The sequence below is a fragment of the Artemia sp. Qi Xiang Cuo genome, chromosome 4 (genome assembly GCF_049724085.1).
Source record: "Artemia sp. Qi Xiang Cuo chromosome 4, ASM4972408v1, whole genome shotgun sequence".
NCBI lineage: Eukaryota > Metazoa > Arthropoda > Branchiopoda > Anostraca > Artemiidae > Artemia > Artemia sp. Qi Xiang Cuo.
In genome coordinates, this window is record NC_142797.1 from 33,284,749 (window position 1) to 33,312,200 (window position 27,452).

General features: G+C 36.2%; 1 protein-coding gene across 1 annotated transcript in view; it reads left to right on the plus strand.

Moving 5' to 3' along the window:
* Window positions 1-27,452, plus strand: part of LOC148953030 (carbonic anhydrase-related protein 11-like) — a 106,853-nt gene that overhangs the window by 11,370 nt on the left and 68,031 nt on the right. Inside the window, exons 2-6 of the mRNA XM_089087850.1 lie at window positions 132-248; window positions 4,143-4,193; window positions 5,968-6,101; window positions 11,048-11,255; window positions 12,376-12,485. Of these exons, the coding sequence (XP_088943976.1) occupies window positions 203-248; window positions 4,143-4,193; window positions 5,968-6,101; window positions 11,048-11,255; window positions 12,376-12,485 (549 nt within the window). The 5' untranslated portion in view covers window positions 132-202. The remainder of the gene's footprint in view (window positions 1-131; window positions 249-4,142; window positions 4,194-5,967; window positions 6,102-11,047; window positions 11,256-12,375; window positions 12,486-27,452) is intronic.

The following is a 27,452-nucleotide window of genomic DNA, read 5'->3' on the forward strand; positions in this document are numbered from 1 at the left end:
TATCTGGTTATTATCCTAAAAACTTCTAAGCAATTATTTTTGCCATCAGTGAGGGTTATTCTAATGATGTTTGTTGTAACTTTTGTGTCATTATTTTATTTTCCTGAGGTTTTGATGCTTTGAACTTTTAGGTGCAATTGTAAAATCTGCCAGCAGGAGGCCTTTAATGACACTTCCAGTGGATTGATTAATTATCCGATTCATGGATCCCGTCATGCAGTGCATCACCATTATCATCTTTGTTCTCCGTAAGTAAGGTCTTAATTTAATTTCCCGTCCAGAGGAAAAGAAGAAATTTCACAGTTGGAAAATGGGGAAAATCTCGAATTCAAATACAAGTGCCCTTGGGCTTGAAAAGAATTTGATTTCCGGAGTTTTCCACTTTTGATCTTTTTGACGCGACATTAAGAGAGCTGGTAGCCCAATCAAAATATCCAATGGTGGGAGATACCGAAAGTAATATCTCCTTTTTTTATTCATTTTTAAATGATTTGTGTAATTACTCCGCTAGAATTAGATGAGATAGATAGTTGTGTGGGTATTGACATATCAACAACTTTATATACTATAAAGACCGATCTCCACAACCATAGAAAACGCCTAGATTGAACCCATGGTATGTTCGAAACCTTGGCAATTTTTCCTTAGCACATTTTCAGAAAAGCTGAAACCTTAGGAAAATTAATTCTTTAAAACGAATCCTGTGTATTTTTCGGTATTGCTATTAGAGCCTACCCTGTAGCTAATCACTTTGTTGTGTTTTTCCAAGTATGAGTTTACAATTATAGACAATTAACAGTCAATGAAAAAACTGGTTGTTTTTTTCACTTGCTGTTAATCGTCCTCATTTTCTCCCTTTCTTCGTGATTGTATGTTTTATTAGCTACATTTTAAGTGGAAATAGTCTATAATATGATTTTCTGCTTTTTTGCACAGCATGAATTCTGGTGCCAACAACAACAATGATAGATCTATATTTCTTGATCAGGGTCATCATACTATTCATGGTAGTGAACGGAGAGAAAGGATAGGCATTAGCCAATTCTAACTGAAACTTCAAATAACACATATTTGACAGCAATACATATACAAAAAAGATTTTATTTTGATGTCGATTCCAATTATATGAAACTAATTAATTTTAGTATCCTTCTTAAAAAGTTACTAGGATAGGAAATTTTCATAACTGTGGAAACAAGGGGGAAACATTATCAAAGCGAAGTACGATCTGAGTGCAATTTATACCATCAAATCCAAAATTCCTGGAAAACTTAGAGGGGTAGGTTTCAAGCCATTATTTACAAATGAACATATTTTTACAGGGGTTATCCGTGTCAAAGCAGTATTAATTTAAAATCAGGAAAGGGTTAATTCGAATAAACACAATTCAAGGCCAATTAACAAAAAAACATTCAACAGTAAACTGCCAAATTCTGCCACATAAATAATTTGGTTCCAAATTTTCCTGAGAGGTAGTAGGGGTAAATACTAAGGTAAGGAAGGGGTGCGTACACATTGCCTAACTGACAAGAGTTTCTACCACTACGATCACTTATGCTACGAAATTTTTGAAAATGGGAATCTTCACCACGACTAACCTCAGCCCAAATAGTCCTACCGCTACTATTCTGGCCAGGATTACTCCTATGATATATTTTCCTTCGACAGCCATTTCATCTACAACTATTCGTAGCATAAATTCTATTATGAATGGGCACTATTTACGACCTTCTTGTGGTGCCATTCAGGGTATTAGACACAAGTAACGTCCAAATACTACTAATTTAAGTTATCTTCCAGCGACTGGCTGTCATGCCCGGTGTCTAATCATGAAGCAGGGTATTTTATGAAATATGCTGCTGAGATTGAATGGATCAGAGCCAGCAATGGCTGAAAAATCATATCCAGGGTTCAACCCTCCTGGACATGTGAAGTTCCAGCCATACAGCAGGAAAAGGTCCGTAAAGAACTAATTTATATTCAGGGGACAGAAGTTTCCCAGCTAGTACTGGTTCTGAAAATTTAGTATCTCCTGCTGCTGATCGCTGGCAAGCGGTGAGTGACTCTTCCTTTCTTTTGAGGGATGAGTGTCATACTCAATCTAGTTTGAAACTAGTGGTAGGAGCTCTCCGGATAGGGTAGAGTAACAATGGAGACCTTGATGCTACCAAGAAAGACTTTTCTACAAAGGAGGAAAAAGGAGATAAAGAAGTCTCAAACTACCTCACCCAAGACAGCACCAATAGCCGACTAGTTGTTCGTTAATTTTTCTATTTGGAGGCAGAGGGCCTTTGCAGCCTGAGCCTTAACTCAGTTTTCTGATTCTACTCATAAAGGTAATAATTATAGTAGCAATAATGACAACAATAATATACGACGACTACTCGCACCTCCACTATTCCAGCCTTCGATTCTTTCAACGCAACTAGTTCAATCATAGCTGTCTCAATAGGACTATTTTTTCTAAAGCTACTCCTAAAATTCTGCTCCGATGACCACTATTCATCTCCTATCGTGGCTGCATGTATCAATATCACCACTAACACAATTATGTTTACAACTGCTGCTAATATGTTTATGCTTTTAGGTATACTAACTATTGGCAAATGCTATTAGCCACCATTGCCGCTATTAAAAAATGAATAGACTTGTCAAATTAAAAATGAAAATTATAAACTTCTAAGACGAAATATTTCTTTAAAACTTACGGCTTTCAAACGCAGCAAAAGTCAATTGGCTAAGCAAAATTTTCGTTTTACCGATCTATTTCTTTTTCTGGAAACCACAATCAATGTTATAATCCCTATTACAATATAATCCCTAGCACAATGTTATAACCACTATAATCTTGATTCTTCTAAAATATTATTGTTTCTTTATTTTCGACTAAAGAAGGGTTAGATGTTTTTTTGATAATTTCTGTTCGTTTAAGGTTTGACTAATATGCTAATTATAATTACCGTTTGTCATAGGTATGATTTTTTTTGCTTATTGCAGTATCTCTTTCTATTAAGTTTTGTGTCTTGCTTATTTTACCATTTGTAATTGCTTGGTTTCAGTTTCAAATCTCTTTTTTACTTTTCGTCAAAAAATAACTTTAATTATTTAATACAAAACTAAAAGCAAATCCATAAACAAATGGTTAGCCACAAGTTTCACGCAAAGTTAGAGAAATAGAAAATTTATGATAATAATATTGTCCCAAAGATCGGCCACGCACAAAGAGGCTTAATCAATTTGCACGTTCTCTTTTGGAATTCCATTATGTAAATCCTCCTTTTTTTTTAGTATTTTTCATATAATATACCTGTTCTTCCTGGTTTTAAAGCATGATTATGGCTTCAAACGCAACCTAGTAACAGACGGACTCTGGCTCACAGAAACTGAAAAGTTAAAAACAATTAAAAAAAAACAAAACTTTCAAGTGAGGAACAATAAACATTTGAAGCTGACTTACTATTGCTAACTATTGTTTGATTAATCTTAACATTAAAATTTTATTGCAAAAGTAAATTTCTGAGAACTTAAGAAAATCAGCTAAATTGAATAAGAAGTGCCAAGAGGTTCAAGAGAGTTTAGGATGTCTTGCGAAACACTGACCCATAGGCCCCTTATCCTGTGTAGGGATATAATAAATGCTACCCTAATAAAAACAACAATATTCTATTTGTATTATTTCAAAACAAGTTTGAACGTCTTTGAAAAGGGCATTGTATAAACGTCTTTGATTGCGAAAGTTTAGCCCCCTCCTCACATCTAGACAACAGAAGGAAACAATTCACCTGCTTTAACATTTCTTTTGTATTTTATCCTTTACCTGCTTATACCTATTATGTCATTCACAACTATTTGTTGTCAGCAACAAATTTTCTTTTCTTTTTCATTTAATTTAAATTTGCGTCTGGTTTCAGTTACTCCGTTTATTAAAGACAGCCATATACAACCTTGACCCTGATTTTTGCATGTGACATTTAATGGAGAAGGATTTCCCGAGAATAGACGGGAGTCTTCGACAAGACTATCATGGCTCATCTTAAAAAAGGGAGAGAAAATTTAAAAATGCCAAGTTACAAGCACTGTAGTACTAAAAAACTGATTACAACAGGTATAATCACTTTAAAATACAGTATCTTTAATCTTAGGAACTGCATACGCAAGCTGGGATGTGTGGTGGACGTACGATGGAATTTCTGGTAAGCTTTACATTCAGTTTTTAAACTCTTTCTTTCTTTTTATCTTGTATTTTATGCCATTAAAACTTCAGACGAACATAAATTATCCGTAGATGAGGAGGATTGTCCCCTCCTCAACGTCTCGCTCGTTATAATAAAGTTTTTGGTGCTTTAAAAGATTTGTATTCTAATTCAACGGCCCTTTTGTTTCAGCAGTTGTTTTCTAAATAATTTTGACAAATATTCAAACTTTAGTTAAAAAGTGAGGAGTTTAATAAGTGGAGCCTCCCCCATGTCCAAAATAATTTCTATTCACCTTAAGTTTTAATGTTACTCCTAGCTTTCACTTGAAAAACTCTTTTTGTTTTCTTACTTCATTACAACCAAGAGCTGCGGGTTTCATGCACTGCTGTACTTTACATTCTGCTGTAGGGGCTACACATACGAAGAATTTCTGAAAATGCGTAGTTTAAAGATAGAGAAAAGTGTTTGATAGAAATAAGTTTTTGAAAGTTGTTTGAATTGTAGGTTTATTAGTGTTATGATAGATGATGTCGCTTGTGCCCCGTTTCGTGTAACTTGTGGGGTTCCACAAGGCTTGATGCCTGTTCCTCAAATGTATATTTGGTGTATACTATATTTGGTGTATAAGATTCTACCTGCCGGATTGTTGTCTGACCTCATTTGCTGATTACGCTGCTTTAAAATTTTCTAGTCGGTATTTACATAGTTTGATTTTGAAGGCTAATTGTGTTTTAAGAAATTTTTATGTTTTTACTATTTTAAGATTACTATCTGTTAATATTGCATAGACTAGTTTTATTTTATATTCAAGAATAGGTGAGCCCCAGGACATTGATGGAAAATTTTGTTTGCGGACAAGTGTACGACAAACAGTGCACGAGTTACACAAGTACACGAGACGCAATACCTTGGCTTCCACCTAGATTACAATCTTTCGGGGAAAGGACATAGTGATACGTTGTAATGAAAATCGCACGAGGACCTGGAGCAATTCGAAATTTTGAGGATTTTTTACACCCGCAAATTTTTACTTTTATATGAAGTTTTAGTCCACTTTTACATTTCATACGGATCTGTGCTGTGGTCTAGCAATTTTTATTCAAATTTTAAACGAGTATAAATTCTTATAAACAAAGTGATACGACATTTGGAAAAACTTAATGACACCGAGGCGTGTTTTAACAAACTCAAAGTGCTTAATGTTGGACAACTTCGAGATTACCAAGCAGGAACATTCTCGTATCAGTGTTGGAATTGTGTCAGTCCTGAGGTATTTCATATACGGTTCCTGGTTCATTGATAGCATTGACTTGAAAGAAATAAAAACGAATTAAGTTCAAAACAGTGGAAAATCCATGAATAGCATTATAAACATGAAACTGGGTCAGTATATAAAGGAATCACCCGTCCCCTCACTACTGTCCCATCATTTGGCTAACAGAAGAAACACAAAAAATAAAACTATGAGTCCCACGTTATTCTGGATATCAAACTCCTTTTCTCCCAAAGTTACAGCAGTCTACTGCCTAATTATTTTCTTTTTGCATTTCGTTGCTATAGTAACAAGAATTTTGCACGTCAATGAACGTTGCGATGCTATGAAAAAGTTCAAGTCTTTTGTTATGTTTGTGTTATAACCCAATCCAATCGAGTCGTACATCTTAAAATTTATGTTTTCAGTTTACTTAGACTTCAAATTTCATTTTGATTACGGTGATTAGAGGATTCAAACTAGAGCCACTGTGGTTGCTATACGTTTTGAATATTACAGGAGCGTCGTTCTGGAATGTGAATCCTATGTGGAAGATTTGTTCGGAAGGCAAACAACAATCTCCTATTGATATAATACCGAAAAATCTCTTATTTGATCCCGCTCTCAAGTCGCTTCATATTGGAAAACAGACGGTAATTTTAATTTGATTTCAAATTGTGTTTTTAATTTATCCTTCAACTATAGTTTTATTTTAAACTCATTAAAATCTCGTAACTAATATTACAACTAATCTGTTTCAACTAGCCAACAGAAATTATTACCGACAATTCTGAACGCAAATTTGGTCTATAATATTAAATTTTCCCAATCAATTTATCTTTCATTTTCGTTACCGTACTTTAATTTTTTATTTTATTTTCGCTTTTCAAACAAGTTTGAAATTTCTGGAGCTTATTAAATGTATCACTGTAGATGTATTTTCATGAGCAAGTAGAAGTTTTCAAACAATTCCCATGACAAAAATAGCTTAAAGCCCACAAGCATTAAGTTTTTAGGTGGATTCCATGCAAGATAAAAAACAGTATGAAGTCTTAAAAAAAAATTATATGTTCTTTTACTTTTGCTTGTGTGTTTTGTAATTGGTTTTGGCTTTGTGATTCCTTCAATTTTGTAATGTTTTGATAGTTGCTTTACTATATGGAATCTTTTGTCTACGTTTAAGAGTTCTAATTTTTAATTTTATGCCAAATTGTGTTTCCATTAATCATGTCTAACGTTTATTTCGAAAAAAGATTCGTGTTTCACGCATCAACAAATCATTAATACCGAGAATTTTTAGCAATAATTCAGACTGGGTGAAGGAAATGTATTTACAGAAAGCAATGACTTCCGCATTTGTATTTGAAGAAGTAACTGTTTGTTCCCCAACATTTTCTTTTTAGTATGAAAAATGTAAATGTATTTGATGTAATTACAATTACAAAAATTGTAATTGTAAGTGTAATATGTAATTTGTATTTGAAGAAGGGATTGTTTGTTCCCCAATATTTTCTTTTTAGTATAAAAAATGTAATTTACTATATCATTGAAAAAAGAAGAAAAACGGGGCTTAGTTCGAGCAAAACGTGCAAATTTAACACAAATATTTTGAAAAATCGAAAACAAGCTAGTCAGTTAAAATGATCCAAGTTGTTCATTAAATTAATTTTAAAGGAATATAAACTCGGTTAAAGGATATTGGAAACTGGTGAGAGAGGAATATTTGGATACCTAACAGATATTAAATATGAACTGAAAATTGCTGGTATCATTGACGGTGTAGCGTTAATTACAGTAAACGAAAAGCTAGAAAACAAGCTTAATCTTGGACTAATAAAGCGTACTTGCCTCCAACCAAAAATTTGACCGAAGTTTGGCAAATTCTTTTGTTTTCAATTAATTTTATCGATTATTAGACAGTTATGGCTGAATTTATGCAGATCCTAGGTTCTTTTTTTCTTTTTTTAATGTACACAAATATACCCAATTTGTCCTTTTAGTAAAAGTGATACTTTTACCTTCGGCGCAGCGCAAAATAAAATAAAAAGATAGAAAAGTAATGTGACCAGTACTTTCCTTCAGGATCGAAATCGACTTCTTGGGGCTCGGTAACACTTTTAATGGGTATGGTTTTGTGTGGTAACGTCAGATAGTATTGTTTGATTTTATAATTATTGTTTTTATCACTACTATTTATTTTTAGAGAGACAAACTTGAATTTCTTTTTAATAGTTTCCTATGTCTTATAAGCTGTGCATTCAGCCGCCCCCCCCCCTAAGAAGACCAAACATATAAACAAAGCGTACATAATTATGAGCCTCAGAAAATACACTTTTCTGGAAAAAAGATTTTGTCATATATTGACATCCCCCTTTCTTCCAGAAGAAAATTATCGCACACCCCTCCTTCTTTGAAACATTTATTTGGGTCCAAATGCTTTGAAATCACTTAAGTAAAAGGGTTAGGATAATGTGCATAGTGATGAAACCCCAGGGGCTGAATCTGAGGGGCAGTTTGAACGCCACAATGGCGGGAGAATTGAATGCAAATGCGTACATTTTCGTTATTTAACATTTTTCATAGTTGGCCTGTCCCGACAGGAAATGCTGGAATTACTCAAGTTAAATATAAATCCTGGGTATGAGCTATACACCATATACCATTTATTAGTTTGTTTTCGTTGCTTGAATAACAGTCAAATATTTTCTAGAGTAGTTAATCTTGGCGCAATATCAACTTAAAACACAAAAGGTTAGCGCATTCGATAATCAAATTAATTGAGGTTCTAAATTCTCATGTTCGGTATCAATGACACTGAACAAGCAACAAATAAGTTTTAAAAGTCCAATAAAATTTCCGCTATTTACTTGCAAAGCAGTTAGAAATTGATTGAAGTGGAGCAGTAGTAAAGGTCAAACAGAAAAGTCGGCAATAAGTTTCGAGTGATGCTGGACAAACAGTAGATGAGAAGTAATTTAGGTTCCAATAATGACTCCTAATCATAAATCCCGGAAGGAATATCTCGTTACTAGGATTTTCCTAATCTCTCAACGTTAACAAAGAGGTATTAGAAAATTCAGTAAGCTCTGAGAGAAGTAAATTTGCCACTATTGGACAAAAAAACACTTGCTTGATGTTAATTAGGCTGCTTTAGTATCTTGAAATCACCCAGTCGAAATGAAGTAGCAGATTTAAAATATTTCTTTCATCAAAAGAAGGTTAAATACTGAAGTGGTCTTAAAGTGAAGATGCTGATTGCTGCTGACCCTCAATACTATTTTCTTTCGATCAATTTCTAATCAATTTGCCAGTAAACAAAAAAAGCTTTTTTTAACATGTTCAGTGTGGTCGATACGTTGCATCACAATGTTTAGGTCATCAAGTGAAATTGTTCATTCTTGAATATCGAATACGCGTACGATTGAGACTTGACATGTTTTGCGTCAAGTCTAACTGCTATGGAAAACAGTTAACGGTCATTGGAACGGAAAACTAATAAATGGTATACAGTATGTAGGTGCAATATAGGACTGTGCAGTATAGTTTGTAACTTAGGCAATAAAAAATACCGAGAAACACAAGCTAGAAAGAAAAATCCCAGTAAACGGGAAATGTAACATCAGCACCGGATTTTTTCTTGATGTAACAAGAGCTAAAAAAAAAACACGGACCTTAATGGATATTTTTCATATAAAAATCAAGCTTGGATCTTTTTTATATAAGAGAATGTCGACGTCTTGTTTCATAAGAAAATAATTCAGCTTAAAGTAAAGAGCAATATTAAAACTTAAAACGAAAAGAAACTACTCTATATTTGATGGAAGCTGCCTTCTACTCAATCCCTCACTCTTTTCAAGTACATAACTTCTGAATTCATTACCTTTAAACAAAGTTTCTTTTTCTGAATTCAAAAAAGAATTTTAATCGTTATTTATAGTTTATTTTAATTTGCGGAATGTTTTTCAGATTTCTGTACAAATTTTTCTTATGTAAATTTCCTTTGAGGGGCCATCCCTAACAATAACAAAACCCACAAATTTTAAATTATGTCGAAATATAATATTTTTACGTATTTAGAAAAAGGTGAAATTCGGGACAATTGTTTTTTTTCCACAATCTTAAAACTTTAAGCCCGTACAGGCCAACTCTCTCTGACGCCTAAGACACCCTGTACTTACATAAAACGTTTTATCAGGAGAAATGGTGCAGCCCAGAAGGAGATACATTCTGTCTTATACTCCCTAGCCCAGACATATGCAAAGAACGGGGGGGGGGCACGTGTACTCCTCCCAGAAAGTTGCGTTATTCTTGTAGTTTTTCTATGATTTCTTATATTTTCCATGTAATTCACCTATTTTGTGTACTTCTTCTGACATTATGCTCCCAGAAATGTCCCATCGCTAACGTCACCTATTTTGCCCAAATAGTGATGATTTATCGCTAAATAAGAGACAACTTTGTTTAAAAGCAATAATCGTTGCTACAAGTAGCCATAAAATTCAGGTGGCATACAATAGATCGCTATATATTACCAATTTATGACTTTAATGGAAAAATAACACTTGTATTCAACATAGTTTGAACTAGCTAACGATTAAGACAAGCAGGAAAAAATTTAAAGAGGCAACTTTATGAATTAAAAAATGTTGTTTTTAATCTTTTTTTTACATTCTTTAAAACCTTAAGCATCTTAAATATCCATGAAAATAAGATTATAATAAAAAGATGAATATATGTATTTAGAGCCTGCAGGTTCTTTCTTCAAAAATTTACGGCCAGTGGAGCTCAAATTTACCTATATTTATAAAATTTAACGATAGTCTAATATACGGGAAGGCACACTAGCTATTTACCTCTCCACTACCGGGAAGACGAAAGCCATTTGTATTAAAAAAATGTTGTACTATTTAGAGAAGACGTGGAATATTCTTGATAAGAAAAACCTCCTCCACCTCATTTCTATTGGCACCCGAGAATGTGGGAATATTTATTTTTGTGATTTACAGCAAAATTGCTAGCCAGTAAAATTCGGTGCACGGATATTACTTAGATTATTCTGGCTTTTCAGTATCCAGGATATGTTTCTTCACTTGGCTTTCTGTTAATATTTCTACTAACTGAAAATTCTTTAATAATTAGATAAAGTAGAAGGAAAGGCATAGGAAATAATTTCTAATTGGTGGAAACGTAATGGTAGAATTTTAGGTAAATTTAGTCATATTGCTGACATCATTCTACTTGTTTCTCTCTAGATTTTTTAATTTTCTTCATTAAACAATTCAGGGAACTTCCTACTTCTTTTGCTACATTAAATACTATTTTTACCTCCCTTGTATGCTAAAATTAGCATCATTATATTCGCAGTGTTCCTGATGTCTTTAATTAAAAAAAAATTGGTAATATTTTTTTAGACTGCGGAAAGGCTAAAAATCAAACGTTTCTTTTGTACGTACTAATTAAAAAAATTACTATTATCTGTGTTTTTTTTAGAGAAAGAAAATTCCCCCCTTTTTCACATTGAAGAAGAAATTCTATACAGATACGGAATTATTGTGTGCAAATTTAAATCCTTCTTAATTTGTTTTAATACATTTTCTAGGTATCTGGCTCCCTTCGAAACACTGGCCAGACACTTTTCTTTCAACCTTCAAAATCACCTAGTTCCATACGTGGTACTGGACACCATCCAGGAAGTCCTGGAGCTAACAAGGGATTTCTGTCAAGGCAATCAAGTTTATCCTTTCCAATGTCTGGCGGAATGAATGCGAGGAACTTAGACGAAACCACGCCTCCCGTGAATATTACCGGTAAGACATAGACTTCAAGTCCCTCCGCCCAAATCTCCGATTCTTAATGCTCTTTACATCAGTACTAGATTCGATATAAGGTGACAAGATGTCATTTACCCTCTTCAAACTATTTTATCTCTTGCGAGGGTTGTAAACTTTAAAAAATTGTCATTTGTTGTGCTATTTATCCTGAAACTTTACGAAAAGAAAACTGTATTGAATCTTGATGATTTTGTAACTTGATTTTAATAGTTTCAGTCTCTCTGTTAAATTCTTGCCTTATGGACATTTGCTTATGCACATTTTCCAGGAGAGAGTGTCATCCCTCAACCTAGCTTGAATTAAGAGTTAGGCTCATATTTATGCTTTTAAGGTGTGCAACTGACCCAACCTCAGTGGAAGGGATGTAAAAATTTAGTTTTATCAGCCTAACTACTGGGATAGACGGGCAAAATTTATTAAAAATCTACACCCAGGGTTATGGTATCGATTGTCTATGAACGTTCAAACCTCTATGAGGGAAGGGATACAATTTTTTTTATCCACATCTATAAATATGATTTATGGGAATTCGATTAAATTTGGCAGAGATAAATAGGTAGACAATTTGCTAGTTCTTTGATAGGCACGGATAGGCACGATTCCAATCTGATAGGCACGGTCACATATTCAGCGCCACAATTGCTGCAACACGACACCTTGACACTATCGGTTTAGTTTAGAATTTATGCAAAAATTAAACAAAATCTACTGTTGATCTCGACAGTGAAATACATTCGAAAAACCAAAAAAGTAATGCTGGCTAACACTAAAATAAAGCTAAAGTTTTCAAAATATTTTTCTTCCATTAATTTTTGCCTGAAGTGTCATGAATTTGTTCGGTTTATTTCTTCATGTTGCAACTCATAGCTGTTTATCATGAATTCTATCTGAAGTAATAATTTGTATTATTTTTTTTTACTGCGTAAGTTTCTCGCATTTTATTTACTTTAATTAGACGCTGTTGGCGGATGGTAATTATTGTTCCGAAATATCTTCGTTTTTACTTTGGTTTTGTTTTTAGATTTGGAACAATACTTTTGGATTCTTTTGGTATTTTTTTTTTAAGCTAAATAATTTCAGGAGTTCATTGTTTTAGGTGGACCTTTGGCGTATTCTTATCAAATCGAAGAAGTTACAATCCATTTTGGAACTGATAACGATCATGGATCAGAGCACAAAATAGATGGCAATGTCTTTCCTGCTGAGGTATGTTGAACTACCTATTACTAATACTTCTCCTGTCTGGGGTTGTAATAAGTTTATGAAGGTTTTTGAATACTGATATCAGGGTTATACGTAAAAACTTTATGTTTTTCATGAATATATTCACAAATGCTGAATTGAGATCACTATCAAAACATATTCTGTCACTTGTAACCGAAAGATTCTCAAATTTTACTGTGAAGACGTAAAAATTCGTCGATTGCTGTTTAGCGCACCATTTCTTTTCCAAGAAGCGGCAGAAACTTCATAATCAAAAATGAACTAAGACCAGAAATAAGTGTTCATTTTGACTTAATTATTCATATCTCTAAAATTTCACAAGTAAAAAACCCAGCGTCAGACGTGGCTAACTCACGGTAAGTAATAAGTTTTGCAAATCTGTGATACGTTTGGGAAAAGTTTTCCTTAAATTCATCTTGAGAGCTATATTCGAGAGGGTTAAACTGTTATTGAGGCTGCGAATGACACTAAAACTGGAGTCAATATTACAACTATTTTGAATTGGACGTAGTATGTAAATTTATTTTAGACACTTCAAACTACTCCCAACAAAATTGGTTTTACTTGCTCTAGGATCTTTCTAGCCTTTTTTGTTATGTTACCTAAGCCAACTTATACTCCTCTGGGTGTCTAAAACCACTGCTTCATAGAGAAGATAAACCTGGTGTTGTTTTTTATATTTAATTAATTAAAAAAAACTTTTCCTTTTAAAAGCTATAAGTTTTTCAAAAAAATAAAGAACTTCATTAAACCGAAAATGAGCCATACAACTTCCACAAATCAGTATCAATAAATACATGATACTCAAAACGAACAGAAATTAAAATAAATAACAGCTTAAAACTCAAAACGAGCAGAAATTAACATGAGTAGGGTTCAAAACCCCTATACTTTCTAAAAGCTAGAATATAATTTGTACTTCACTGATTTTTTTTTTTTTTTAATGTTTTCACTTTTATAACTTTAAGAAATCAAAAATTAATTGGGATTTTAAGGAATAAATATAGTAAAGTGCACATTAGTGTCGTTAGTTATAGTAAGCGTAGAAGCAGCATTAAATGGATACACAGTGTCTTCTGGCTAGCTCAAAATCCACAACCTATGTAGGTATGAAGGTGAAATTTTCAGAGTATATTTCTGTTGTACGGATGAAAACCTGCCATCCGTATACAGGTTGTCAAAAGGGCATATTAGCAATATCATAGGAACAGTTTCGTGTGTGAAATCAAAACTTACAACGATTGTTGTGGGGGATATTGAACTAAACAAAAGACAACATTTACATCATAATACTAATGCTTCTACTTCTGCAATTACTGCTAATATTACTATTACTACTATTAACTGTTCTCCTACTGCTACTACTATATTTACTGGTGCTTCTACTACAACTAATAAACCTAAGGGTAATAAGGCAAAAAATTTGGGCAATATTGTAACAGTATTGAAATAAATCGAAACAAACTATGCCCATATAGGTTGTCAAGAGGACATATCAGCAATGCTTCAGGATCGGTTGATCGTATTAAGTTATCAGAGGCAACGCTATAGCGTTGCCTATAGTAAAGGCCATACGGCTCCAATGGTTTATTATTATTTTTTTTTCCCAGGGGCACTTCATATGGAAAGGGTCGTCGTAGAAATTTCAAAAAGGACTCATTCGATTGGAAATTGAGAGTTCTAGTACCTTTTTTAATAGTTGAAAGTGACTGGAGGACATCTAGACCCCCCCCCCACGCCCATCATTACTCCTAACACATCAAATCAAAATTTCGAGACATCCATTTTGTTCAGCGTAGTTGATTTCCAGATAGAAAAATATGTTTTTGAGGAGGACATTCCCCACAACCCTCAGGGCAAGGGTTTTAAGTTATGCCTTGTGGGCATATATGGTTTTATAGAAGGCGTTGTCATAGAAACTTCAAAAAAGGTTCATTTGATTGGAAATTCAAAGGGCTAGTGCCCTTTTAATAGTCGAAAGTGATTAGAGGGCAACTAGCGCCCCACCCACACCCATCATTCCCCCAAACACGTCCAATCAAAATTTTGAGATAGCCAGTTTGTTCAGCGTAGTTGATTTCCAGATAGGAATCTTGTTTTTGAGGAGGACACTTCCCCACAACCCTCAGGGCAAGGGTTTGAAGTTATGCCCTGGGGGCATTTAAGGTTTTTATAGAAGACTTTGTCATAGAAAGTTCAAAAAAGGCTCATTCGATTGTAAATTCAAAGGGCTAGTGCCTTTTTTAATAGTCCAAAGTAATTGGAGGGCAACTAGCCCCCCCCCGCACGCCCATTATTCCCCCAAACACATCCAATCAAAATTTTGAGATAGCCATTTTGTTCAGCATAGTTCATTACCCAAGAGAAAATGTGTTTTGTAGAAGGAAACTCCCCCACAACGCTCGGGACAAAGGTTGTAGGCAATGGCCTAGGTGTCTGTACGATTTTTATATAAGCGTTGTCATACAAGCTTTAAGAAAGGTTAATTTGATTGGAAATTCAAAGGGCTAGTGCCCTTTTTAATAGTCAAAAGTTATTGGAGGGCAAGTAACTCCCCTCTGACGCCCACCTTTTCCCCAAAAAAATCCAATCAAAATTTTGAGATAGCCATTATATTCAACGTAGTTTTGAGTTCTAGAAATTAGGTCTTTGAGGATGACAACTCTTGCCCTCATGGCAAGGGTTGTAAGTTATGCCCTGGGCGCATATAAGGTTTTGTATAGACAGCTTTGTCGTAGAAACTCCAGAAAGGGCTCATTCGATTGGAAATTTAAATGGCTTTTTACCTTTTTTAATAGTCAAAAGAGATTCTAAGGCAACTGACACCCCTTCCACACCCACCATTTCCCCAAACATATCTAATCAAAATTTTGATGTAGGCATTTTGTTCAACGTAGTTGAAAGTTCTTGAAATTGTATGACAGTCCCCCCACAGTCTTCAGAGGCAAGGGTAATAAGTTATGCCCTGGGGGTAAATATTGTTCTTATCGAAGAAATCCTCGTATAAACTTCAGAGAGGGCTCATTTGTTTGGAAATTGAAAGTTATAGTTCACTTTCTAAGCGTCAAAAGAAATTGGAGGGTAACCAGCCCCCCCCCCCCCAAACCCTTTTTTCCCAAATACATCCAATACAAATTTTAAGATAGGTATTTTGTTAAAACTAGTTCAACGATCATATAACAAAAATTATGGTGTCGACACAACCCCCCAGGGTCCGGGGGAATGCGTCGTAAGTTATGCCCTCGGGGAGTATGTGGGTCTTATGGAAGGAATGCTCGTATTAACTTCTAAGAGGGCTCATTTGATTGGAAATTGAAAGTTCTATATCGCTTTTTAAGAGTCAGGAGCGATTGGAGGGCACCTAGCCCACCCTCCGCGCCCTTTTTCTCTCAAATCCATCCGAAAAGAACTTTGAGATAGCTTTTTTTTTAAAAATAGTTCAAAGACCATATAACAAAAACTCAGGCGTCAACACAGCCCCCCAGGGCCCGAGGTCAGGTGTTGTAAGTTATGCTCTGGGGGAATATATGGTTCTTACTGAAGGGATGCTTGTAAAAAATTCAAAGATGGCTCATTTGATTGGAAATTGAAAGTTCTAGTTCAGTTTTTTAGAATAAAAAGAGATTGGAGGGCAACTTGCTCCTTCCCCCACGCCCTTTTCCCCCAAATGCATCCAGTAAAAATTTTGAGATAGCCATTAAGTTAAAAAGTGCTCAAAAGTCATATAACAAAAACTCAGGTGTCGTCACAACCCCCCAGGGGCCGGTGGCAGGCGTTGTAAATTATGCCCTGGGGCATATATTGTTCGTATGAATAGGATGCTCGTATAAACTTCAGAGAGGGATATTGAAGGGATATTTGGGATATTTGATTGGATATTGAAAGTTCGACCTCACTTTCTAATAGTCAAAAGAGATCCGAGGGCAGCTAGCCCCCGCCCCCCACACCTTCTTTTTCAAAACCCATCTGATGAAAATTTTGAGATAGACATTTTGTTAAAAATAGTACAAAGGTCTGATAAGAAAAAATCTGGGGTGAATAGAACCCCCAGGGCACTAGAGAAGGCGTTCTAAGTTATGGTTCTATGAAAGGGATGCTCGTATAAACTTCATAGAGGGCTCATTTAATTGGAAATTGAAAGTTCTAGTTCACTTTTAAAGAGTCAAGCGAGTTAAACTAGCCCCTCTCCACGCTCTCTTTTCCCCAAACCTGTCTGCTACAAATTTTGAGATAGCCAGTGTTTTGGAAATTGTTCAAAAATTAGATTACAAAAACTCCCTCAAAGCCCGGGGGATAGGCGTTATAAGTGTTGCCATGGGGGCGTATATGGTTCTTATGAAAGGGATGCTCGTATAAACTTCAGAGGGGGCTCATTTGATTGGATATTGAAAGACCTAGTTCAATTTTTAAGAGTCAAAATATATCCGAGGGCAACTAGCCCCCCCCCCCCCCCAACACACGCTGTTTTCCCCAAGCCCATCGAATAAAGTTATGCCCTGGGGACATATATTGTTATTATGGAAGGGATGCTCGTATAAACTTCCTAGAGGGCTCGTTTGAGTGGAAAATGAAAGTTTTAATTCACTTTTTGAGAGTCAAAAGTGACTGGAGGATAGCTAGCCTACCCCCTAACTCCATTTATTTTTTTCCCAGATGTACTTCATATAGAAGGGGTAGTCGTACAAACTTCAAAGGGGGCTCATTCGATTGGAAATTAAGAGTTCTAGTACCCTTTTTAAGAGTCAAAAGTGATCAGAGGGCAACTGGCCCCCCAAGCCCTTTTTCCCCTAATACATCTGATAAAAAATTTAAGGTAGCTAGTTTGTTAAAAATAGTTCAAGATCATATAGCAAAAACTCCTTTACGTATGGTCATTTCGTTAAAAATAGTTCAATGGTCCGATAAGAAAAACTCCTGTGTCAACACCCCCCCCCCCCAGGGCCGGGGCAGGTGTTGTAAGTATTGCTCTAGGAGCATATATGGTTCTTACGGAAGGTATGCTCTTATAAACTTCAGAGAGGGATCATTTGATTGGAAATTAAAAGTTGTAGTTAATTTTCTCAGAGTGAAAAAAGATCGGAGGGAAACTAGCCCATCCCGCCCTCCACGCCTTTGGGCGTATCGGATGGATAAACCATCCAATAATAATTTCAGGTGACCATTTTGTTAAAAATAGTTCAACCATCAGATGTTAAAACTCCAGGGTTGACACAACCCCCCAGGGCCCAATGACAGGCGTTGTAAGTTATACTCTGGGGATATATATGGTTCTTATAGAAGGGATACTCGCATAAACTTCAGCCCTCATTTGATTGAAATAGAAAATTCTAGTTCACTTTTAATGAGTCAAAAGAGACCGAAGCTTAATCTAGTCCCCCCACACCCTTTTTCCCAAACCCATCCGATATAAATTTTATGATAGCAGTTTTGTTAAAATAAATCAAACATCAGATAGTAAAAACTCCGAGGTTGACACAAACCCATTTTTTCACTTTGACAGTGCTACTTTGATATCAGTTTTGATACTTTGACTAATATTTGATATTTTTTTAAAGCTTGATTTTGAAATAAGGAACTTTTAAATACTTAAAATTTTCAAACAATTCGTGGTAACGAACTGTAAGTAAGGAGCGACCCGGCTCAATGGTAACCGAAACTCTAAAAAACGGAATTTTGATACCAATAGATACATCAAAAGAATTAGATTTTAATTCTGACTTCAAATATATAAGTTTCATCAATCTTGATCCTACCTATAAAAAGTTACGCGCCTGAGAAAATTTGGCTGATTTTAGAAAAAAGGGGAAAAAACCCTCTAAAGACTATGTAATCTTAATGAAATTCACATCATTATATTCAGAGCATCGGACAATCCTATTATGGAGGTTTCAAGCTCCTATCTACAAAAATGTGGAATTTTCCATTTTTTGCCAGAAAAAAGATCACGGATGCGTGTTTATTTGTTTTTTTTTTTCTTTTTCCCAGAGGTGATTGTATCGACTCAGTGGTCCTAGAATATCGTGGGAAGGCTCATTGGAATGGAAATTAAAAGTTCTAGTGCTCTTTTTAAGTGACAAAAAAAAATGGAGGGCAACTAGGCCCCCTCCCACGCTCATATTTTCTCCAAAGTCACCTGATCAAAATTTTGAGATAGCCATTTTGTTCAACATGGTCGAAAATATTATAACTATGTCTTTTAGGATGACTTAATCCCTCGAAGCCCCCAGAGGGAGGGCTGAAAGTTATGAACTTTACCCAATGTTAACATATAGTATTGGTTATTGGGAAGTATACAGACATTTTCGAGGGGAATTTTTTCTGGTAGTGGGGGGGGGGGTGCCCTTTTTAAGTGGCCAAAATAAATGCAGGGCAACTAGGCCCCCTCCCACGCTTATTTTTTTCCCAAAGTCACCCGATCAAAATTTTGAGATAGCCATTAAGTTCAACATGGTCGGAAATATGATAAATATGTCTTTTAGGATGACTTAATCCCCCGAAGTCCCCAGGGGGAGGGCTAAAAGTTATGAGCTTTACCCAATGTTAACATAAAGTATTGGTTATTGGGAAGTATACAGAAGCAACATTAGAACTTAAAACGAACAGAAATTATAACGTTTGTGAGGGGGTTCTCCCCCAAGTCAATACCGTGGTGGTTAAGCAACAGTTTTTTTTAGTGATTTCAAAAGAGCTATCTATTCTAATTAAACGGCCTTTGTGATTCAGGGGTTTGTGAATCCAATTTTTTTTTAACTTTTAACGTGAAGAGCGTGGTATTGACTAAGGGGAGAACCCCCTCATATACGTAATAACATATACGCAATAAAAAAATAAAAAAATAAAAAAAACAAGCGATACGGCTCAATAGTAATCGAAACTTTTAAAAATGGAATTTGATGTCAATAAATGTATCAAAAGAATGTGTTTATAATGCTGATTCTAAATACATAAATTTTATTAAGTTTAGTATTACTCATCAAAGGCTAAGAGCCTGAGAAAATTTAGCCTGAGAAAATTAATTTTGAGAAATCCCCTACAAGTGAAAGAATTTTAATGAAAATCACACCGTGAGATTCAGCGTATCAGAAAACCCTATTACATAGGTTTCAAGCTCATATCTGCAAAAATCTGAAATTTTGTATTTTTTGCCAGAAGAAAAATATACGAATATAGAAGTTAGTTACGTAAGTTAATTTGTAAATTACGTCATAACCAAATTTAGAGACATCCATTTAGCAAAAGAAAAGTAAAATTTTTATGCAAATTTCGTTTACTTATTCAATGACGGTGAGCCAAAATAAAAGTTGTATTAACTAAAAAACGATCAGAAATTAAATAAAAAACAAGTTTTTTAAACTGAAAGCAAGGAGCGACATTAAAACTTAAAACGAACAGAAATTATTCCGTATATGAAAGGGGCTGTCCCCTCTCAACACCTCGCTCTTTACGATAAAGTTCTACGCTGTCTCACAACTTTATTTTTTTAAACAATAAAAAAATTTAGCGTCAATAGCGAGGCGTTGAGCAGGGGACAGCCCCTTTCGAATACGGAATAATTTCTGTTCGTTTTAAGTTTTAATGTCGCTCCTTACTTTCAGTTTAAAAAACTTGTTTTTTTTATTTAATTGCAATCAAAAACGAACAATCTCTGCCCTCCAATCTCTTTTGACTCTTAAAAAATGAACTAGAACTTTCAATTTCCAATCAAATGATACCTTTTTGAAGTTAACTTTTGACTCCAATTTTTTATCAGATGTATTTGGGGGAAAAGGGCTTGGGGGGCCAGTTTCCCTCTGATCACTTTTGACTCTTAAAAAGGGCTGGATTTCAATATCCAATCAAATGATCCCTTTCTGAAGTTTATATGAGCATCCATTTCATACGAACAATGTATGCCCCGGGGCATAACTTAAAACCCCTGCCCCCGGGCCCTGGGGGGTTGTGCTGACACCTGAGTTTTTGTTATCTGACTTTTGAGAAATTTGTAACTTAATGCCTATCTCAAAATTTTTATTTGATGCATTTGGGGAAAAGGGGCGTGGGGGGCTAATTGCCGTCCAATATCTTTCGACTCGAAAAAACTTAACTAGAACTTTCAATTTCCAATCAAATGAGCCATCTTTGAATTTTTATGAGGATTTCTTCAATAAGAACCATATATTCCCCAAGGGTGAAACTTACAACACCTGCCTTCAGGCCCGGGGGGGCTGTGTTGACCCCTGAATTTTCGTTATTTGGTCTTTGAACTATTTAAAAAAAAGCTATCTCAAAGGTCTTATCGGATGGGTTTGTGAAAAAAGGGCGTAGAGGGGGGGGGGCTAGGTGCCCTCCAATCTCTTTTAACTCTTAAAAACTGAACTAGAACTTTCAATTTCCAATAAAATGATACCTCTTTGAGGTTAATACAAGTACCCCTACCATAAGACCCATATATGCCCCCAGGGCATAACTTATAACGCCTGCCCTTAGGCCCTGGTGGGTTGTGTCAACACCGGTATTTTCGTTATATAACCTTTGAACTATTTTTAACAAAAGAGCTATCTTAAAATTTTTATTGGATGCATTTGGGAAAATATTGGTTTAGGGGGGGGGGGAAGCTGGTTACCCTCCAATATCTTTGAACGCTTAAAAACTAGAACTTTCAATTTCCAATCAAATGAGCCCTCTCTGAAGTTTATTCGACAATGTTGTCTATACAAAATCTTATATGCCCCCAGGGCGTAACTTACAACCCTTGCCCTGAGGTCTCTGGCGGAGTTGTCATCCTCAAAGACCTAATTTCCAGAACTTAAAACTACGTTCAATAAAATGGCTGTCTCAAAATTTTGATGGGATGTGTTTGGGGAAAAGGTGGGTGTGAGAGGGGGTTTAGTTGCCCTCAAATAACTTTCGACTATGAAAAAGGGCACTAGCCCTTTGAATTTCCAATCGAATGAGCCATTTTTGAAATTTCTACGACACTGCCTTCTATAAAAAGCTTATATGCCCCCAGTGTATAACTTAAAACCCTTGCCTTGAGTGTTGTGGGAGAGTGTCCTCCTCAAAAACATATTTTCTATCTGAAAATCAACTACGCTGAACAAAATAGCCATTTCAAAATTTTGATTGGATGTGTTTGGGGGAATGATGGTCGTAGGGGGGAGCGGCCCGAGTTTCCCACAAAACACATTCTACTATTAAAAAGTGCTTAAACCATTTCAATTTAAAAACGACTGAGCCCTTTTTCAAGTTTTTACGACAAAGCATTCTATACAAATCTTATATGGCCCCAGGGCATAACTTAAAACCCTTGCCCAAAGGGTTTTGGGGGAGTGTTCTCCTCAAAAACATATTTTCTATCTGGAAATCAACTGCGCTGAACAAAATGGCTATCTAAAAATTTTGATTGGATGTGTTTGGGGGAATGATGGGCTTGGGGGGGGGGGGGCTATTTACCCTCCAATCACTTTCGACCATTAAAAAGGGCACTAGCCCTTTGAATTTCAAATTTAATGAGCCTGTTTTGAATGTTCTACGACACCCCCTTCTATAAAAACCTTATATACCCCCAGGGCATAACGTAAAACCCTTGCCCTGTGGGTTGTGGGGGATTGTCCACCTCAAAAACACTTTTTCTATTTGGAAATCAACTACGCTGAACATAATAGCTATCTTAAATTTTGATTGGATGTGTTTGGGGTAATGATGGGCGTGGGGGGAGCTAGTTGCCCTCCAATAACTTTCGACTATTAGAAAGAGCACTAGCCCTTTGAATTTTCAATCGAATGAGCCTGTTTTGAAGTTTCTACAACAACGCCTTATATAAAAACCTTATATACCCCCAGGGCATAACTTCAAACCCTTGCCCTGAGGGTTTTGGGGGAGTGTCCTCTTCAAAAACATAATATTAGAACATAATAATATTTGATATTTTTTTTAAAGTTTGATTTGGAAATAAGGAATTTTTAAAAACTTGAAATTTTTGCAATCAAAAACTAACAAAAATTAGTCAAAAAAAACTTTCCTAAAAATCAGTTTTCCAAATAAAATTAAAGTCTATTTTACGCTTAACATCAGCAAACACAGATTTCTTTTAAAATTCAAACCCAAGATGACCAAAAACTATTATTGAAGAATAAAGGAAGCCCAGCACGAACAAAAATTAAATAAAAATTCATAGCCAAAACATATAAAAAGTAATGATATAAATGAATAAATTGATCTTAAAGAGAGTAATGCTGAGATTAAATATGAAAATTAAGCTTAAGACGAAAAAAATATTTTCCTATTGAAGTACAAATGAAACTTAAAACAAACAGAAATTAAATAAACAATCAATGCAAACAAACATAGAATAGATATTAATGTAAATTAATAAATTAATCTTAAAACAAGTGAAACTTAAATTGAATATGCAAATAAAAAGCTTGAAACGAACAAAAATCACCACAAACAAGAGTTTGGGTATGACCTCCTTTTCTCACTGTAAAAGTCTAGAACCTACTGCGTCATTGGCGCTTTACTATATACTATGTGCGTCTTGAACAGTCTTGGAAAGTATAAACAACATCAAATTGAATATTTGAGGCATTATGATATTAATTGTTTAAATATCCATCATTTCAATAATTTATTTCACTGTCTTTTTATTTTTATTTTCAACGTTTTAAGAACTGGAAAATAAAGTATTTGTAACACACTCCGTTTTCATTTAAGCGCCTATGCCGCAGAAAGCTTTTGGTTTTTATTTACAGTTAGGAAAGGAGGCAGTATCCAAACACTTGTTTGTAGTGAAACTATATTCGTCTTAACAGCTTTAAAAAGAGCTAATAAATTGAACTGAATATTTGATGCATAATAATATTAATTGCTGAAAGCTCATTAGTTCAACATGTTACTATAATTTTATTGTTTATTTTCAATATTAAGCACAAAAGAAAATATTTGTCATAAAATTGGTTTTTCCAAAAATTTCCCAAACATAATTTTCCCCAACATTTCCGATCAACATTTTGATATGGCCATTTTGTTCAACGTAGTTGAAAGGTCTGAAAATTATGTCTTTGAGGAATGACAACCCCCCCCCCCCATAGCACCTCAGGACAAGGGTAGTAAGTTATGCTCTTGGGGCATATAAGGTTTTTTATAGAAAGTTTTGTCGTAGAAGCTTCAAAAAGGGCTCATTCGATTGGAAATTGAGAGGACCAGTGTCTTTTTTCTTAGTCGAAAGTAATCAGAGAATAAATCCCCCCCACGCCCATCATTTCCCCAAACACTTCTAACCAAAATTTTGAAATAGCCATTTTGTTCAACGTATTTGAAAGGTCTGGAATTTATATCATTGAGGATAACAAATCCCCCCAGTCCTCAGGCCAAGGGTTGTAAGTTATGCCCTGGGGGCATATAAGGTTTTTTAAGTAAGCGTGGTCATATAAACTCTGGAGGGGGCTCAATGGATTGGGAATCAGACACTCTAGTGCTCTTTTTAAGAGTCAAAATGATCTGACGGCAGCCTCCCTCCCACACACACGTCGCGTTGTCCCGAAGTGTTTCCAATAGAAATTTTGAGAATGCCATTCTATACAAAGTAGTCTAAATATCATATAACAAGGCTTTTGGGGTTGAAAAAAACTCCAGAGATTATGGGCAAGGGTTGTAAGTTATGCCCAGGGGGTATTTAAGATTCTTATGGAAGGGATGGTTGTTTAACTTTAGAAGAGGCTCATTTGGTTGAAAATTGAAAGTTTTTGTATCTTTTTAAGCGTCAAAAGTGATGGGCGGCATTTAGCCCTCCCCCTCCCCTACAACCCACGCTTTCAACAAACGCATCTGATTGAAATTATGAGATAGCGATTTTTTTCAAAATAGTCCAAAGAACATATAATAATGTATCTAGGGTTGACACAAGCCCCTAGCGCCCTGGGGATAGGGTTGTAAGTTGTTTTATGATGGCATATAAGGTTTCTATTGAATGGGACGTCGTATAAACATCAAATAGGGCTTATTGGATTTGAAAATGAAAGTTATAGTGCCCTATTTAAGAATCAAAGTGATTTAAGATCAAACAGCCACCCCCACACACACATACAAACAAGTCGTGTTTTCCTGAGATTAATTAAAAAAAAAAAAATCCAAAAAAATAATTTTTTCAAATAAAAGTAAAGGGTATTTTAAACTTAAGCTCAGCAGATAAAACTACATTTAGAAATAAAAACAAAAAGCAACCTGACATAACTACTTAATAACCAATTTAACCCAAAACGAACAATAATCAAATAAGCAATCATAACATAAACATACAACAAGTAATGACTTAAATCAATAAATAGATCTTAGAGCGATTAGAGCTTCGATTGAATATGAAAATCAAGCTTAAGACAAAAAAAAAATATTTTCCTATTGAAGTACAAATGAAACTTAGAATGAACAGAAATTAAATAAACAATCCATGCAAACAAACATACAATTGATATTAATGTAATTTAATAAATAAATCTTAAAACGAGTGAAACTTAAATTGAATATGCAAATGAAGCTTGAAACAAACAAAAATCACAACAAACAAGAGTTTGGGTATGACCTCCTTCTCTCACTGTAAAAGTCTAAAACCTACTGCGTCATTGGCGCTTTACTGAAAACCAATTTTGTGACAAATATCTTCTTTTGTACTTATCTCTGAAAATAAACATTAAAATTATAGTAACAATTTGAACTGATGAGCTTTGAGCAATTAATATCATTAGTAGAAGTGACCCTATAACTCCCACGATTACAATACCCCTTCGAATCCCGATCCGGACACTTTTTTTTAAAACTCCCACGATCACCACGTGGTTTATGGTCCAAATAAGGGCATAGCGCCCCGCGGGAGACTGATTGTGTCATGGGGTCAATGACCTATTTTTCCAAGGTCGAGGTATTTGATGTTTCTATGTGTAATAGCTCCGGGGCGAAGGTTGCACATGCGCATTGAATTCTAACGGGAACAATGTTATTGATCTAGGACTCGAGGGGGAAGTGAATTTCCGAGAAATTGATTGCGTAATCGAGGGGAGATGGATTTCCGAGAAATTGATTGCGTAATCGAAGGGGAGATGGATTTCCGAGAAATTGATTGCGTAATCGAAGGGGATTACCTAACCTAACCTAACCTCACATTTATGGATGGTTATGTGTGTTGATTATTTGATGGTTTTATGGATTTTGTCAGTGAGAATGGAAAAACAGGAACTTTGACACTTCCTTCTTGTTGTTGTTCAAGCCAGATGTTACGAGTTTCCGGGAAACACATGTGCTATCAGTCATTAATCAAATTGTCTCCGGCGCGAAGTTTATTAATGTCTGTGAAGTTCTAAAGAGAACTCTTTCCGGGGACGTTAATTAATGTCTGACAGATGATGTCATGTTTGATTGATTGACACGAAAGGGGAATGAATTTGTTATTCTAAAGAGAATTGATTTGATTTATGAAAGGTGAAGTAATTTGTTGTTTCTAAAGAGAATTTAGTCACGTGCAGATGTTACGAGTGTCCGGGAAACACATGTTATATCAGTCATTAATCAAATTGTCTCCGGCGCGAAGTTAATTAATGTCTTTACATTTCCAAAGAGACAAGTCTCCGAGACAAAGTTTAAAGTCTGACAGATGATGTCATGAGTGATTGATTGACACGAAAGGGGAATTAATTTGTTGTTCTAAAGAGAATTGATTCACGAAAGGGAAATTAATTTGTTGTTTCTAACAAGAGAATTGATTCATGGGCAGACGTTTTGATCTTAGCGCGCGAAAAGGTTTCCAAATAATTTGAAATGTATTAACGCAGAGATGCCAAACAAAAGGAACATGCCGAAATTCCGTTTAGGGATAATTTTGGCGAAACCGTTTTAGCTATTTTATGGAACTATTTCGGCGAAACAGTTAGAGACATTTTGAAAGAAGATTTTTGAAGAGATTTTGGAAGAGAATTTGAGTGTGGTCGTTATAATACACAAGTTTCAATTGAACAGTGTTGTGAGGTCCTCTACCTCAACCCAAAGGGTCCCAATTGCTCTACCCCAACCCAAAGGGCCCCGATTGCTCTACCCCAACCCCAAAAGGTTACGATCCCCCAACCCCCACCCCCAAGGCCCGCCCCCGGTCCTCAAGGGTTCCCCCGACCCCCAACGGACACACCAGGCCCCAAAGGGCCCCTCCGGACCCTCAAAGGTCCTCCACCAGTCCCCAAAGGCTCTCACCAGATCCCCAAAGACCCCCCAGGCACCCAAAGGGCCCCAAACCCTAAAAAGGCCATACCCGAGCCCCCAAAGGCCCTCCCCGGTCCCCAAAAGCCATACCCGAGCCCCCAAAGGCCCCCCTCGGTCCCCAAAGGTCCACCAGACCCCGAAGACCCTCACCCAGTCCCCAAAGGTCCCCCAAGCTCCCAAAGGGCCCTCGACTCCCAAACGCCCTCCCCAGACCCCCAAAGGCCCTCCCCGGTCCCCAAAAGCCAAACCCGAGCCCCCAAAGGCCCCCCCCCGGTCCCCAAAGGTCCACCAGACCCCAAAGGCCCTCCACCAGTCCCCAAAGGCCCTCTCCCAGTCCCCAAAGCCCCATTGAGCCCCCAAAGGACCAACCGGGTCCCAAAGATCCCCCACACCCCAAAAAGGCCATACCCGAGCCCCAAAGGCCCACCCCGGGCCCCAAAGGTCCACCCGACCCCCAAAGGCCCTCCCCCAGTCCCCAAAGGCCCGCTCCCAGTCCCCAAAGCCCCATTGAGCTCCCAAAGGACCAACGGGGTCCCAAAGATCCCCCAGACCCCAAAAAGGCCATACCCGAGCCCCAAAGGCCCTCCCCGGTCCCCAAAGGTCAACCAGATCCCCAAAGGCCCTCCACCAGTCCCCCAAGGCCCACGCCCACTCCCCAAAGCCCCAACGAGCTCCCAAAGGACCAACGGGGTCCCAAAGGGCCCCCACACCCCAAAAAGGCCATACCCG